We start from the raw sequence: 17697 nt of genomic DNA on the forward strand, positions 1-17697 counted from the left end.
ACGATATCAGATCATCGATGTACATGAAACTGAAGTTAAACTTCTTGACCAAATTCACGCATTTTTCTTTTACCAATCCAAGCAGAAATTCCGATTCATATACATAAGGAAACATGTCAGCAAGGAGGGGGCATAATTAGTGTCCTTGGGGCTGCTTTCTTCTTTTGCCTAAATGTCCTATTGCCAAATTGCACATTATTATCAACGAGCTAGTCCAGCATTTCACTTATAGGTTTCTCTGTAGGCTTGTATGAGGTTGCTCTGGTACAAAATAATTCGAGGGAAACACCATTTCGTTTCAATGATAGTATATTTTGTGAGTCAATTTGTCACAACATTCGCCACAATGTATTTCTTGCTATGCTAGCACCATACCCGTTCTTGTGTGTTTATCCAAAGTGGAAATCGTATACAGCCTGTGTCACATCAGTCCGTCCTGTCGTATGAAGCTGACATGCCCGAATAAAACCAAGCTGTTGATCAAATATGCGTTGGGAGCTATCCCCCGCGCCTTCTATTTGTCAGGAGCCGGATGTACGGGATTATACGAGAAGTAAGTACGGGTAAGCCCTCGACTTTCGGTCTCGTGGTGCCGATTCAGCTCGTTATATCCCGTACACTATGAATGGACTTGTACACCTAGAGACCGAGGATGGTGTTCACCAACGCTCCGTTTGTTAAATCGCTGCTGACACATATAACGAATTTATCACGAGTTACAAAGATCTGCTTTCAAATTGGTAGAAAATATTTGTGTGTGACAATTAGAACTATTTTCGACCACCATTGCAACTTTGTTGATATCTGTTTTGTATGAGCTCACCTGACTAAAAGTTAAGTTAGCTTACGTCCGGTGACCCGGCGTCGTCGTCAACATCTGTAACATCGTCAACATCTTCTGCTCAGAAACACCCTTGACCAATGAAGCTGAAACTTCGCATGCTTGTTCCAACCATTGGTGACACCTGCATTTTAAGAGGTTCGGATTTGTAGATGTGTAGATGTGTAGATGAGTCGTAGGGCTCAACATTTCTTTTCTGTTTTGTGGAATATTAGATTTTAACTTTGACTTTACCTATGCAGTTCGACCACACTGAAAGATGAAACTTTACCCAGCCATTTGTGTTCAAAATGTGATGGAATGCTCTTAAAAGCATGTCCAGGCACTGTAAACATAATATCCTCAGAAACCACTGGAGCCACGAGGTTTCAATACTTTATAATTTGTTAAAGAGTTTTATATTGGACAACCATGTTGAAAAAGCCTATTTGTGACCACTGCTCAGCCATTTCTGCTTAAAATGTAATGTAATGCTCTTACATTATCTCAAAATGCGTTTTTCTCTGTAAACATCTTCTCTGAAAATGCCAGACTAAGGAAGCTGAACTTTGACACGTATCTCCTAATCACATAATATTTTGTTCTCATTATTACGAATTTGGCGTGTTTGTGTGAAACAATTTGAAACAATACATGACATCAGAAAAAATTATATTCTTAAAAGGTATATATGGCTCAGGGTTGAAACTTTGTGTAAAGTAAATTTAAACATTGTGTAGTGCAATAATGTGCTACAGTAATATGTCAGTAATATTAAGTCATTCTTGCAGTGTTAGAAATATTTTTGAATTACTTGTTTCATATTTGGTAATATTTTATCCCCAATATTTATGCAGAATATATTTGAATAGCAATGCCGACAGTAACGTTTATTAAGATGTAATCTTTGTTGATATATTAATCTGTTGACTACATATCTAGGTGAGCTACATACATTGCCACGACACTATTTTATTTTTGTCTATTCACCTTTCAGAAATGAGCTGGCATTTCCATAATTAAATGAAGCAGACATATTGATCATCTCATTTTCATTTCTTTCATAGCTACGAGGACAAGTTAATAAATTCAAAGAACAAGATAAACTTTCTACACCAACAAATGTTTGGATTGATCGGAAAGCGTGTTCTTTCGTACTCCAGTCTCATCAATATCAAGTTTCTTCTTCAAGATATTATATTAGGTTCTAATACATTAAATCAGAACCGGTTGTGACAGAGCCTTCAATGCAGATCGAGAGATATATGCAGGCTGTGATTGGATGATATTGTGTAAGATTTTTACGTCTTTTAAATGTACATCCATCCAGTAAATTAAAACTGCCCATATTTTTCAATATTTGGTGCTGACATTTGTAACAAGATGACTTGTGCTTTATGTGAGGACAGATATTTCAAGTAGGAGACATTTGGTGCGAAACTGGGGATGGTGTGTTCAGCTTCCTGTACTCGGAAAAGGAGCTGGCTAAAATTTGTGTATTTATTGCAGCTTTAAGGCCAGACTGTGCATATATGTATATGTAATGGCTGTTGAATGCCTAGTTATTAAACAAAATAAAACGTTACTATAGGAGTCTATGGGAAATAACATTTGGTTGCGTGTAACCATTAACAAGATATGTGTAACAGTAAACCTACACACCAGAAACCACGCGTATGACAAGATGAGAACCTATGAACCATCATCACGTTACTCACCGGGGAAGTTGTAAATGCTACAGATATTTGCCAGCGTAGGGTGGTATCAATTCGCGAAGTCCTATTAAAGTAAAATGACGACCCAGCAAACTTTTATGCCACCTTGTGATTATTATCCGTTTCGGAATGTGACGGCCTATTACCGATTTGAAGATGCTGAAAGTCTTGAAGACCTCAACAGAAGGGTCGTTGATGGACCTATGAGGAGGGTTACATTTCGCTGGCATAAGTAGCTGGAAGGATAAATGGTCCAAGAGCATTATTGAGGTTAACGTGAAGTAGTAACTATTTGCCCCACTTGGTATTAAATCCTTTGTTCTTCGAACCTTTTAGCTCTTCCTCGTAGTAGTTGTTGTCTATTTGCTATGCTTGACGCAAATATCACCACCATAGTGGGACGCTGAGTTAGCTTTGTGTAAACCTATTTCTGGTGTAATATTTCTGGAATATCACTGTACGTGGCGTGAAATCATTGTCGTTTCTTTACTCACCACCATAGCATTAGATTGTGCGCGGAGTACAGCCGCTGGTAATTATTATTACCGTCATGCCCCTAGTTACTTGAGTGTCGTGTTTCAAGCAGGACGCGTTGTTTCGGTACAGCGTAGCTCTTTAGAGCCGAGAAATCATCAACAAGAGAGAGCGTCTGTTTGCGTTTGATTGATCGGCACTGACAACACTTCATTTGTACTGCGGCGGGTCACCTTGATGTTGGAGGAATGCCCGAAGATATGCAAGTACTAGACCTTTACTATCTTGGTTGGTTTAACCAACGAGCACGGGTAGGATGCAGACAAACTTAGAAACATTATTAGAGAGAATCTGGGACTCGAACCCGGGAAGATAGGTTTTCGGCGTCAAGACAAAACCTCACTGAGATCTCACCGAGTGCACAGTTAACGTTCTCGTATAAACTACTCCATAGTACTGTCTGTACCCGGCTTATTCGCTTGCCGTGAACCTCGTTAATCCCTACGGTAAAGTTACAAGTGACATTGTCCGGATTAACCAATCATGGTTAAGGAGTAATGTCCCTTTGTATGTATAGGAGCGGAGGTTTCCGGACAAACAAGGTTTCACGATTGTCTTGTACCCAGGAAACGCATCAAATGACCACCAGTTAAGGCCACAATTTACGAACTCGCTTTTCTTGAACCAAATAAATAATAAGCGTTGTATCTCTGATCTCTAGCCATTGGTGGTTCAACAGAGAATACTCTGTTCTAGTTCCATATGTGAGAAGTCGTGATGTGTACGTTTGTGGCGGTTGTGGTGGTGACGATTGCACTTGAGATGGTGGCGACTGCAGTGATGATGATGACTACAATGTGACGACTACAGTTGCGGTGACGACTACACCTTGACGACTACAGTTGTGATGTTGACGAGTACTGTTTAGTCAGTGGCGACTTCAGTTGAGTTGGTTTACGGCTACAGCATGCCGACTACAGTTGAGTTGATATCAGCCCATGGTGCTGACATAGGTTACTGCGGCCTTGTAGTTTCATTGTCTTAACGAGCATTTAACGTACAAGGTGCATGTAGGGTGTTTCATCTGCTATGATCCATAGCTCACACTTTTAACAACATACATGTGTATCGCTTAACCATAATATGCCACAGTGTTATCACAATTAATACAACAATACGCCTTGCCTTACATAATACTGTGACCCGTGAAGATTCCGGGGTAGAATAGGTCTTCAGCAACCCATGCTTGCCGTAAAAGGTGACTATGCTTGTCGTAAAAGGCGACTAACGGGATCGGGTGGTCAGGCTCCCTGACTTGGTTGATGCATGTCATCGATCCGAATTGCGTGGATCGATGCTCATGATATTAATCACTGTATTGTCTGGTCCAGACTCGATCATTTACAGACTGCCGTCACATAGCTGTAATATTGTTGAGTGCGGTATTATACAACAAACTAACCAACCAACATAATACTGTACATGTATATAGTTACGCATGATGAATCGCCTATTACGTCTGTTGTGAGCAAAACACACCTGTTAGAGACATAAACAAGTTATAAATATGCATGTTTCTTCCGGTATATACTGACCAGAAAATTTGAATTATAAAGTTTTTATTTTTATTTGATATTTCCTCATTTTCAACCCTGTCTTTGCTGGACATTTTGGAGTACCTCTCTCTCGTCAATTCCGGCATAAATCCATGTATATAGTCCTCTGAAGTCAACCAGATATCTCCTGTACTTCAAACTGTTTAACCCATCAGTCGTCATTCGATCCAACCCAGACCTCAAATAATTAAATCTGAAACGGCAATTTGAATAAACCCAAACGTACATCATGAATAGCACCTATATTCTCTACGTTGTGCCTTTACTTTAAATTTTATTGTCAACAAGACAAGGTTGTCTTCGTCAGGTAACACATGTGTATATGTCGGCACAGTCTACCACACCTTCACCAGGTCTTACACTGTTTAACTCTTCACTCTTAACACAGTTTAGTTCTGGTCTCCCCAGGCGAGATAGGCCGCCTCCGTGGTCTAGTGGTAGAGCGTCCGCCCGGAGAGCGGAAGGTCCGGGTTTTGATACCCGGCCGCGTCATACCTAAAGACGTTAGAAGATGGTACTTGTTGTTACCTTGTCTAGCGCTCGACATTAAGGGGCAAAAACAAGTACTGGTCGGCTCGGAGTCAGTATATCTGAGCGGGGTATTCATGTCAATAAACTGCGGCATGGTATCTCAGTGGGCTGGCACTATAAAATTGGCAATAGGCACTAGTACAAGCAGACACACACACACACACACACACACACACACACACACACACACACACACACACACACACACACACACTCACACACACACACACACACACACACACACACATACACACAGTTTAAATGTGCATTTCAGCGATTGTAAAAAATCTGATTTATCATTACAAAAAAATATGGCCTCATGCTGCTGTAAACTACTCCAAATTCGAATCGCACATATATTACATGAAGCGTGTGCTTTCAATTTAAATTTGGTCTCGGGTATTACGCTCTCTGTTATGCGTGCGTGTCTCTCTCTCTCTCTCTCTCTCTCTCTCTCTCTCTCTCTCTCTTTCTTTCTTTCTTTCTCTCTCTCTCTCTCTCTCAATATATATGTTACCTGCTAGGATTTATCCAGCTCTGTGGGTGAGTGAGATCCAAGTACAGGGAGGCATTCATCGGATATCTGACTACGTGGTAACCTCTTTCACGGACCCTACAAAAGAACATTATTGTGACAGTCTATTTATGAAAACATACAGGAGTCTATAATAATATAACTGTAACAATATACAAGTACATTGCACATTTCAAACCATGATACAGTATAATTAGTTTATAACCTTTTCCCCTTCTTCCAAAAACCCTGTGAAGGCGTGAAATAAGAAACCCATTGCCTGTCCTTCTTGTCCCTTGTCAACATAAGTTTCTTTCGAAGCTAATAAAACAGTGCCCCGTTCCACATAACGATGTTCTATAGTGCATATTGGAGTTACGATCGTCTTTGTGCTAAGATCGCTCTGTGGAACTTGTCCTGGAAAACATCTTTTTATGAATAGAAAATCGCCTGTCTATTTGACAATAGAGATTGAATCTTCATGTGCGTAAAGTACGGCTCTGTAAGGATTTAGTTATCAGTGCCTCAATAATGAAACTTATAACTAATAATAATATAGCGACAAAACTCTTTCCATATCCAATAGAAATCTCTGCATAAAGCAGAGTTGATTGTACGATTCCATCTATATCATGAGTGAGTCACAATCAAATAGTAATGATGACGAATTCCATGGGTCTATGGTATAGGTCATCAGACGTGTGTTGATTTGGTTGGATGCACTTAGATTGTTACGATGCTGAAGGGCCTGTGCTGCGAAGGCTCTGATTTCTATTGTTGATTGTATACTGGTTTGTTAGCATTGATCACCAGAGAGTTGAGACGACAAGGTTCGTGGACATTTATGAAATTAGAATAAATTTCACAAGATACAGGTTCCCAACCTTCGTGCATGAACAGGTACCTGTAGTAGATGTCGTCGTCCTCCCCTCCCCAGTCGAAGTACATGTTGGAGTAGCCGTTCACTCGTCTAAACACATCTGGCTTAAAGCTCACCACGCCGCCAAATCGTACTGGGGGCGGAATACTGAAAAATGTAAGAAGTGAATTTAGTTGAATGCCATTTGTGACGGAATTACAGATGGGTGTGGGAGGAAAACCCCACATGCATGGGTAAGGTGTTGACAGTCCCACATCTGGGAGCCGAACCCAGGGTAGAGAGGTACGCAACTCGTGGCAGCTGGTTGTGGTGCCTTGAGTGAGTGAGTGAGTTGGGTTTAATGCCGCTTTTAACATAATTCGAGTTATATCAGCGTGTCAGCTTAATGTGGGAGGAAAGCCTGAAGTGATCCAGGTCTCAGACGTTTACCACTTTGGTGAAACCCACGAGCACGGGTATGGCCCTGACAAACCTAGGAACATAATTGGGGCGAACCGGGATTCGAACCCACAATTATAGGTTTCTGGCGTGCTTCTCCAAGGGACACAACTCTGCAAAGTGAATCGCGGCGCCTCAGACTACTGGGCTACCGCGCCTTTGAGAATTGGTCAATCCGTGACCCATTGTTTATGATCAGGTAGTGCATATAGCTTTAAGTAGCCACAGAAGGACTATAAGCTTTGGTCTGGCAGCACTATAATAGCGCTCGTGGATTTAATGACAGTGGTAAATGTTTACGACCAATTCTTCTACAATGCTGTATAACTGAACTACTTTGCAAAGCATCGTTAAACTTACACACCATTGAAAAATAGTTAACAAATAATGATAATTATGATTATTATTTATGGTAAAAGAATATTTGATTATACATCGTGTTATATTCATTGTGAACTCTGTTGTTCGTGAACTAACTACACGAAATCTTGAAAGAAAGTCCACCATAAGTCACCGGTGATTCCAGCGCTCCAAGTTGATTGAGTGAAAGCGTGGCATGTCGTCGCAGATGTAGGCGTTGGCGTCTACTTGCGGGATAAGGTCGATGTCGTGGAAGACATAACAGTCAAAGCCACACAATTTTTCACCTTCAACGAAGCCGATATTCCTTGACATCCCTCTGTTAAATCTGGAGCCTGGTGCCTATAATATTAAGTTGACAAATTGTAAACGTAAAAGAGTACACGAGTGGGCAAGTCGTCAAAGGCATCCACATTCGCTGTGCACAGGCGTGTCAGATACCTGTGATATTGGGTCCAAATCAAGGTTCACCCATTTAATTTCCTAGTTTGTCAGCGCCATACCCGTACGCGTGAGTCTAACGCCCGTATGAGTAGTTGCTGTCCTTCCACAAACTAACGCACCGTGCTATAACTGAAATACTGTAAACCGTTCAAAGCGGCATTGAAACAAACTCACTATAAAATGTAAATCATGGTTATTTTATCATCATCTTTAATTGCGCCACAGAACGGAATCATTGCCGTCCAAATGTAGAAGTTGAAATAAATAATTCTGTCCAAGCAAACAATAATACCAGGCAGCAGAAACTATTACTTTACTTTTTGTAACATATACTAAACAATACATTTATTCCACCCCACACTCTTAGAGTCACAAGGTCAGCGACCTTACCCACGCAGCCACCGAGGCTCCCACAAAAAATGGAAGTACGACAATTGGTATCTAGATCACGTATTTTGTAAACCCCTCTGATAAGTGTAGATTGGCACGGCACCCATGACCGAAAGCTTTGAACAGACAATGACTGTTAGAACGTGGTCAAATTTTGTTATATTTGGGATTACACTTTCATAGTAAAGTGGAAATACTGGTATCAAGTCTTTGAATGTGATTTTGTAGAGATACACATGAGAGAGAGAATTTATGAATGACTACTTCTTTACATGAAGAACATTTCAGAGTATCTGCTTACTCAGCTGAATGAGTAAGGTGTAAGCATAAACTCCGAAACATTGTGTTCCTCATGTAAAGAAGTTGACATCCATAATTCTCTCTCTCCCAAATTCTGGTACTTTCTTGAGTGGAATCCATCCAGGATAGGAACCTAATTTACTTGTGATGGGGATAATAAGATGTTGGATCCAGTCTTGGCCATTAACTTTTATTGATGACCAGTATCATTGTTGTATCATGGAAAGACAGAAGCCCGCCTCGTACAAGTTTGCGTCTACATACATATATTATACATACATAAGTACACATCCATCTTCAATTTGGTACATGCAAATAACAATTTGCGACTCGTTGCCGGTACCTAAGTCGGTACTAATTGTCAATGCTGGTCAATGATACATTGCATTTAGTCTTCATATGAACATGTGTTATAAATTTGTGAAATGAACGAAGGTATTGTCAAACCTGTTCTACAACAATAATCATGTATTGTATGCCTTGTTTCTTCAGGAAGTAGTGCACGTTTTTCAGAAATATCTTGAGATGGGAGGTTCTGTCTCGATATGGCACGACAATGGCCACTCTCTGGACGGGCGCACATCCCTGCGGAGTGTACATTCCTCCAAGCTCCAAGCGTTTCCCGTGGATGCCTTCCAGTGCTTCTAAAGTCTGGGGTATAACGTCGATGGGGATGAGTTTCCTGGCTGAAATATACCGTGATAAGTGTACAAATCACCAAACCTTACCACCCGGTCCATGTTTGTATATGTTGGTTTGTTGTTTTACGCCGCACTCAGCAATATTCCAGCTATATGACGGCGGTCTGTAAATAATCGAGTATGGACCAGACAATACAGTGATTGATATCATGAGCATCGATCCACGCAATTGGGATTCGATGACATGCATCAACCAAGTCAGCGAGCCTGACCACCCGATCCCGTTAGTCGCCTCTTACGACAAGCATAGTCGATTTTTATGGCAAGCATGGGTTGCTGAAGACCTATTCTAAACCGGATCCTCACGGGTCCCGGTCCATGTACATCCGGTCCATGTACATTCGATCCATGTGGCTGCCTCGTACGACAAGCATACATTTAGGTTGGAGACCTATTCTGTGTGTGGCAACCAACCAAACCATCGAACCTGACCACCGGTCCATGTAGCTCCCTCGATAGTCAAGCACAGTTTTCTGGGGACATATCCCATGTAATGCAACCAACCAAGCCACCGAGTCTGACCCCCGGTCCATGTAGCTACCTCATACTCCTAACATAGTTTGCTAGGGACATTTCCCTTGTAACGAACCAACCAACTGATTACACGGACCATATAGCTGCCTCATACAAGCACAGATAAGCATAGTTTGCCGGCGACGTATTCTGACCCCGATGAGATACATCAAGTGGGTGTATACGCAGCTAACGTGTAATGATTATATCGGAGAACTCCTTCACAACATCTAAGAACAAAGCACGTGTATGTCCGGGGGCATGTTAATGCGACTCACCTGAGGATGTTACGACTGCTTGGCATTGTGGCATGTTTACAAGTTTAGAAACATTGTGTGTTAAGCAGGGAGAGCGTCCAATAAAGATAGTCTCTGTGTCATTACGAACCTCCTCCCTGGGCGTTGCATCAGATCGTGGAGGCATGCATGTGTTCAACACATAGAGGCTGTCCTTTGTTACAATGCCAATATTTGCTTGCTGTGTCGACGATCTTTCCAATACAAATAAGGTAATAACCATACCTAGAGTGACCACTCCGATAAGGCCAACCTTTATTTTCTTCCGTGACAAGGGCATTCTGAATATAAACGTAATGGTTTTCAAAACGATGACTTAATCACATTAATCCATTTGAATCTCTCTAAACTCCATGTCCAAATTAGGACATCTTCTACCAGCATGGTTAGCCCGCATCAAAGTGAATGCAATATGTATGGGTTCCACAGGGCTATATCTTACTCTTTGGCTATAGGTCATGATTGGACCGCAAATAGTTTGTACTGGTTGTCACAGTTTAGTCATGTGTGTGTGTTAAGCGACCCAAATACAGCACTCACTTCCCACATTGCCGTCATGTCATGTTATTTCTTCTTAAGAAGTCGATGAAATAGTGTAAATAGTGACCACCTCAATGACATTGGCTTGCAATGTAGTAGTATGATTACACACACTTCAAAAGGGTTTTATATTTCCGAGAATGGTCAAATACAAGGAAAATACAACGCATGATCCCTTTACTATGTAACGGCACGTCCAGTAATTTGAATCTTTCAACACAAACATTGTAATGCTAAGTGCTACGACCGCTGATAGTACATTCAGATATGCTATGCCCACTTGTTTCAAGGACTGCACCGTGATATAACTTGACTAATGTTCAAAGCGGCGTTAAACCCAACTCACTGACACACTTTAAAGGAATAAAATAGAATTTTGTTCGCTGTCGTACGTAAGATGAATGAGAGTGAAAAGTTTGTGTACTGACAATGTCCCCAACGGCATTTGTACCCAGGGTCACAAAATAGGAACGTATTCGTCAGTTGGACAGAAGTGTCTAACACCTTTTCGTTCCTACATTGTCCGGTGCACCTATTTTGTTCTAATGTACAGTGGGCTCCCTGGGCACAATTTCTGACTGTCAGTAAGATTGCAGGCGTTTAAGTTGATGTTCAGTGGGAAATATTGCAATATGTATGAGACATATTCATTACGCTAGATATGTATAGTGTAATGAATATGTGACCTCTCTATCAATATATGTCACACACCCCTCTATCAATATGTCACACATCTTTTTATCACTTTATGTCACACATCTCTCTATTGATATATGTCAAACTCCTCTCTATCAATATATGTCACACACCTCTCTATCAATATATGCCACACACCTCTTTATCAAAATATGTCACACACCGTTCTATCAATATGTCACACACCTCTCCATCACTATATGTCCCACACCTCTCTATTGATAAATGTCACACACCTCCCTATAAATATATTTTACACACCTCTCTATCAACATATGTCACATACCTCTCAATAAATAAATGTCACTCACCTCTCTATTGATATATGTCACACATCTTCCTATAAATATATTTCACACACATCTCTATCAACATATGTCACATACCTCTCAATAAATATATGTTACACACCATATCATGAGCTTGTGTTTATGAAACACTATCATCAATAAGTGAGCGCATCCTGCCCCACCGGTGGCACCCATCACAAACGCATATGTCAGACACCTCTCTATCAATATATGTCACGAAAATATCAGTCAGTATATGTCACACACATTTCTGTCACTATACATCAAATACTTATCTGTCTCTATATGTCACAAACCTATCTGTCAGTATATGTCACACACATTTCTGTCACTATACATCAAATACTTATCTGTCTCTATATGTCACGAAAATATCAGTCAGTATATGTCACACACATTTCTGTCACTATACATCAAATACTTATCTGTCTCTATATGTCACGAAAATATCAGTCAGTATATGTCACACACATTTCTGTCACTATACATCAAATACTTATCTGTCTCTATATGTCACAAACCTATCTGTCAGTATATGTCACACACATTTCTGTCACTATACATCAAATACTTATCTGTCTCTATATGTCACAAACCTATCTGTCAGTATATGTCACACACATTTCTGTCACTATACATCAAATACTTATCTGTCTCTATATGTCACAAGCCTATCTGTCAGTATTTCTCACACACTTATCTGTTTACTGAATGTCACGCACCTGTCTGTCTCTATGTGTCAAGCACCTTTCTGTCCCTATATGCCACACACCTTTCTGTCCCTATATGCCACACACCTTTCTGTCCCTATATGCCACACACCTTTCTGTCCCTATATGCCACACACCTTTCTGTCCCTATATGCCACACACCTTTCTGTCCCTATGTGACAAGCACTTTCTGTAACACAAATTTAGCCCCGTAGTTTGTCTGTGTTTCTCCCCTCCAGACAATTAAGTGATTATTGACAGACAGTGAGACAATGCTGAATTTGGAAATGTATACAGCCGTAGACTGTCGCGAATATAGGTCCATGGGAATGTATAATTCGTTCGTCAAATGTTTGGGGCGGGTTATTACCCTCGTGTGACCGTAGTCTGTATGACCGTAACCAGGTAACGGCCGTGTCAACAAAAAATCACTACATGTGTTGCCTTGACTTTTTATTTTGGGAATAACGCCCTATACGTATTCCTAACGCCCTATACGTATTCCTATCAAACATCCATGCTTCATTTTTCATTCTGTAGTCGTGATCAGATGTCATTATTACTGAAGCAGCTCTGAACTCAGCGAGAACGAAAAGAACGAATAGACATGAATGCGATATATAATCCGTCTCACTGGTGTTATGTATTTATACCCTTTGAACGTGATCTGCCTGAATGTCTGCCATAAACACAATTCAACACGGTTTTACGGGACGCCATATCGGAAAAATAAGACGATTAAAAGATGCGAAACTGATTTGTTGAGACTGATACATATTGTACATGTATAATTTTATACCAACGTAATAAGAAGTAGTAGTTGTAGTAGTAGTAGTAGTAGTAGTAGTAGTAGTGGTTGTGGTGGTGGTGGTGGTGGTGGTAGTAGTAGTAGTAGTAGTAGTAGTGGTGGTGGTGGTGGTGGTGATGGTGGTGGTAGTAGTAGTAGTAGTAGTAGTAGTAGTAGTAGTAGTAGTAGTAGTAGTAGTAGTAGTAGTAGTAGCAGCAGCAGCAGCAGCAATAGCGGCACAATCATTACACAGGGCGTTAAAGACACCTTGTAGATAAACAATTTTCATAAACGCATCACACCTTCATGTACACATGTGTACACCCACCAACCCACCAGCCCCATCCAACGCTATCAATATTCACTCAATCATGTCACATCCTCATCCCCAACCCCACCTCCGTGAAATTCCTACCCTTAGCCCCTCCCTCTTCCTTCCCATGTACAAAATACTCACTGTTCAAACTGTTCTCTCTAGGCGTTGTAGAATGAACTTTCCACAAGAAAATGAATGTCATCTTCGACATGTTGTTAATCACTTATTTAAAGGTGGAACTGGTTTGTTGTATCTGCCTTGTTTAACATATAAATATTCAATTACTTATGATTTTAAACATAATAGAAAACAATAAACAAGAATAAGAAATATATAACGAGAAATATTGTCATTGGTGACAATGTCAAACTGTCAGCTTCCTCGATAGGCCGCCTCGGCTGACTTACGACCGTGTGTGGTTGTGTGTGTGTGTGTGGTGTGTGTGTGTGTGTGTGTGGGGGGGGGGGGGGCAATGAATACGTACGCGTGGATATATACCTCCCTCAGACACAGTATACTGACTCCGAGCCGACCAGTCCTTGTTTTAGCCCCTTAATGCCGAGCGCCAGACAGGGTAATCGTACCCCGGACCTTCCGCTCTCTGGGCAGAGATCTACCGCTAGACCACTGAGGCGGTCCTAGCCAATGTAATTTCATTTTGTTCATTAGCAACAATTCAACTTCTGATTTTTTGGTATAGCGGTTCTATTGTATATCTTTAATCATATTACTTGTTCCTTAAAGAGGAACATGAAAGAATATATTAGGTCGCTTATTCGAGTTTCCACTCTGAGTAAGAAAACCAGTATAGCCTTATCCAGGTCACGCGCCACCTACATGTATGTCTGAGCCACAATTTGTTTGCTTGGAATTTTCCTTCTCAAAAGATACACATCTTAGTACCGATCGGAGAATTTTCATTCACTGATTCACTGGCCCCGGGGAAGTCGTGTATGTCATCGTATCCCAACTGCGTGTATCGCAGACCCAAGTTTTATAACTGGAATATTGCTGCATGCGGCTTTAAACCATACTGATTCAGTGAGCTGAAATGTTTTTTTTTTACTACAGTCATTTGTTGTATTGATGAGTGTCAAGGTGGGAAATGTTACATTTTTATCCTTTGAGTTAATAGTGAGTGAGTTGGGTTTAACGCCGCTTTTGACATTATTCCATTTATATGTGTGTCAGCTTAATGTGGGAGGAAAGCCTGAAGTGATGTAGGTCTCAGACGTTTACCACTTCGATGAAACCCACGAGTATGGGTATGGCGCTGACAAACAGAAACATAATCGGGTGAACCTGGATTCGAACCCACAATCATAGGTTTCTGGGGCACCCACGGGTCTCAACTCTGCACAGCGAATCGCGGCGCCGTAGACGACTGAGTAGATATGTCTGGAGGAGAGGCGAAAATTCCAGTATTAGTCGAGTCTGTGAGAGACAAATAAGTACACACACACACACACACACACACACACACACACACACACACACACACACACACACACACACACACACACACACACACACACACACACACACACACACACACACACACACACACACACACACACACACCGATCATCATTAGTACAATACAATATAATACAATGCAAAATAGTTTATTGTAGTCTCGTAACTGTGACTCCAAAAACTATTATTGATGTTTCAGTGATGGTGAACAGGCACACAAAATCCCTTCAAATTCCATCCACTGAAATACCATTTCTTGCGTGTAATGACGGGTTTAGAACATGGGGCACTGATCGGCTGTCCTTCTGCAATCCAAGGTAAAGGATTACACGTGTTGCCGGATAAAGACGTGGAATCAATAAGAACTAATAACAAATCCAAGATAATCCCTCCTAACCACCCAACGATATGTAGCCAATGCAGTTTATCCAAATACATCCTAATTACCCAATTATTCCTCAATTGAGATGTCATTCTGGGGACGAACCATTCAACCCCATGGTGTTAGTCTGGTGTAACTACAGGTAGTCATGCATGATTACAGCGATTGACTTAGTTTCGCAGGGACATCGCCACAGTGTGGTGGGCCACACCACGGGTTCTATGGCCTTGGGATACTTTCTGAACAAATTATCATGAACAATAAACCCACAAAGACGTGTGCTCTGTTTCAGTAGAGAGCTGTTACCACGGTAAGAGTCTGAAGGTAGTGATTTGCGCCATAATTACAGGGAAACAAACTTCAAATGTTTATCGTTTTCATATTCCATCCATTGCCCCTTTTGATATTTCGACATGATCTTGTTTTACTGGTAACAGTAGGGTATCTTTAAGAACAGGTAAGTCATTACTTTAAGTAGATAAGCCATTTCCCAGTTGCGATCATTTTGTTTGAGTCATTGGGTTTGCTCGTTTGTTGTTTATGAAACCTGAATACCATTCTCTTATTCTGGTATTTCTGTATTATATGACCGCATAACCACTACAAGTGGCATAAAATATCACTTACGGAATACCTGACATTATAAATATAAGAATGAAGTGCTGTTCTACATTGTTTACATTTCTTGCGTCACTGATGACAAACATGTCGGTGATACATTACTTATCATTAAGGACGGTGGGGTAGCCTAGTGGTTAAAGCGTTCGCTCGTCACGCCGAAGACCCAGGTTCGATTCCTCACATGGGTGCAAAGTTGTGATATTGCTAAAAGCGTCGTAAAACAATACTCACTCATTCACTCATTACGATACTTCAGTCTCGTGATTGAAGTTTTGGGTTCTGGTTACCAGTCTTCGTCATAAACTGTTTTCGCTATCTTATATTGTAGTTAGAAAGTAATGACATTTTATTATGACAGCAAGACATATCGTTATCCCCAAAAGAAATATGAAATATGTCATTGTGAATGGTAATAACATTGCTATTTAACACGCCTTGTTTACGTTTTAGGTACCACGATCCACAATGACAAACTGCACTGTAACGTGCTATAACTCGACGGATGGAAGGCAAGTCGACATTCAATCAGAGGCGGAAATATTTGCATCCGTGATGATCACATTGACAATTCTAGGAGTTGGTGGAAATATTCTGTGTCTGGTGGTTCTCTTGCGAGTTCAACAAACAGTGAAAGGAACACGTCTATTGAAACATCTTTCAATCACAGAAATATTCGCCCTCGTGCTCTGCCTCCTCAGCAAAACCTTACCGGACTTCATAACTGCAAGACACATCTATACCAGTCTAAAGCCTTTTGTGTCTCCTCTTTCGTTCACAGTATACACATACGAAATATACCTGACTGTGTTAATTGCAATGCAAAGAGCACTTGCTTTAACTAAGCCCCTGATGTTTGATATATATGTGCACAAATCTACCATAAACAAGATGTTGATCTTCTTGGGAATCGCATCAATTGCTTTAAGTGTTCCTCATTGGATTGCCCTCAGTCCTCAATTGTACTTTGATCAGGAACTCAACAGAACATGGCTCCACGCAAATGGTAACCCGTTCCGAACATCTTACGGATACTCCGTGTTTTATTCGGGATATGTCACCTTCATCGTCCAGTGCTTCATCCCCGTTATAGCTCTCACCATTTCTAACTCGTGTCTAATTTATTCAAGAATTCAAATGACACGGAGGTCCGTGCTGCCAAATGACAATGGTAAAAAACTTATTGTAGTTGTCATTGCCATTACATCTATATCGCTTGTCACACATTTAATTTCTGCAGCAGCAATGTTGTTTCAAGAAAATCCCTATAGTTTAAGATTAAAGGATTTATTCATAGTTGTTAAACTTTCAATAAACTTTGTATTTTATTCCCTCTTTGGTAGAGCCTTTAGAGCAACTTTGTTGATAGTCTGTGGAGTAACGAAGAGTTCTGTCATTGGTAAAACGGCGGACGTAACGTCTATATAATATCATTTGATGGTTAATACATGAACTTGGCATCAATATATCCTTTGTTAATACATGGAACGATATTCAGGGTATGGTAGAACGAAGGACTTAACATCCATATAGCCTTTGCTAAAACACAGAACTGTATTGATAATACTTATGGTTAGACCTGTAGAACAGGTGCTGGTACAATGACAGATAATGGTAACATCGGCATACCTTTATAAACACACGCAGCAACTGACAGGGTACGAGTATTTGTATTAGGCAATTAAAACGGGAACTTCTGTAATAACGGACTTTACATCCATATACCCTTATAAGTATAGATAGTACTGGAGAGTATGGAAGTCATTTTAATTTTTGTAATCGTGATGGTTAAAACACGAATACCATATACTAATACCTCCATTACAAATGTATTTCGATAGTACTCTGGCTTCATTGGACATGGTGTCA

At 40.7% G+C, this 17697-nt stretch overlaps 2 protein-coding genes across 2 annotated transcripts; one reads left to right on the forward strand and one right to left on the reverse strand.

The window, feature by feature from the left end:
- Positions 1 to 4655: 4655 nt before the first annotated feature.
- LOC139442049 (beta-1,4-N-acetylgalactosaminyltransferase bre-4-like) lies at positions 4656 to 10272 on the reverse strand. Its single transcript, XM_071222830.1, has 6 exons — positions 9975 to 10272; positions 8930 to 9168; positions 7503 to 7690; positions 6575 to 6697; positions 5674 to 5769; positions 4656 to 4818 (listed from the first exon to the last, which is right to left on the reverse strand). The coding sequence occupies exons 1-6, from the start codon at positions 10270 to 10272 to the stop codon at positions 4656 to 4658; spliced, it is 1107 nt and encodes a 368-aa protein (XP_071078931.1).
- Positions 10273 to 16296: 6024 nt separating this feature from the next.
- LOC139443522 (FMRFamide receptor-like) lies at positions 16297 to 17256 on the forward strand. The gene has a single exon (XM_071224509.1). It carries the CDS (start codon positions 16297 to 16299, stop codon positions 17254 to 17256), a length of 960 nt encoding a protein of 319 aa, XP_071080610.1.
- The last annotated feature ends 441 nt before the right edge of the window (positions 17257 to 17697 follow it).

Source organism: Haliotis cracherodii, unplaced genomic scaffold, assembly GCF_022045235.1.
Source record: "Haliotis cracherodii isolate W230 unplaced genomic scaffold, xgHalCrac1.p SCAF_5, whole genome shotgun sequence".
NCBI classification, from domain to species: Eukaryota; Metazoa; Mollusca; class Gastropoda; order Lepetellida; family Haliotidae; genus Haliotis; species Haliotis cracherodii.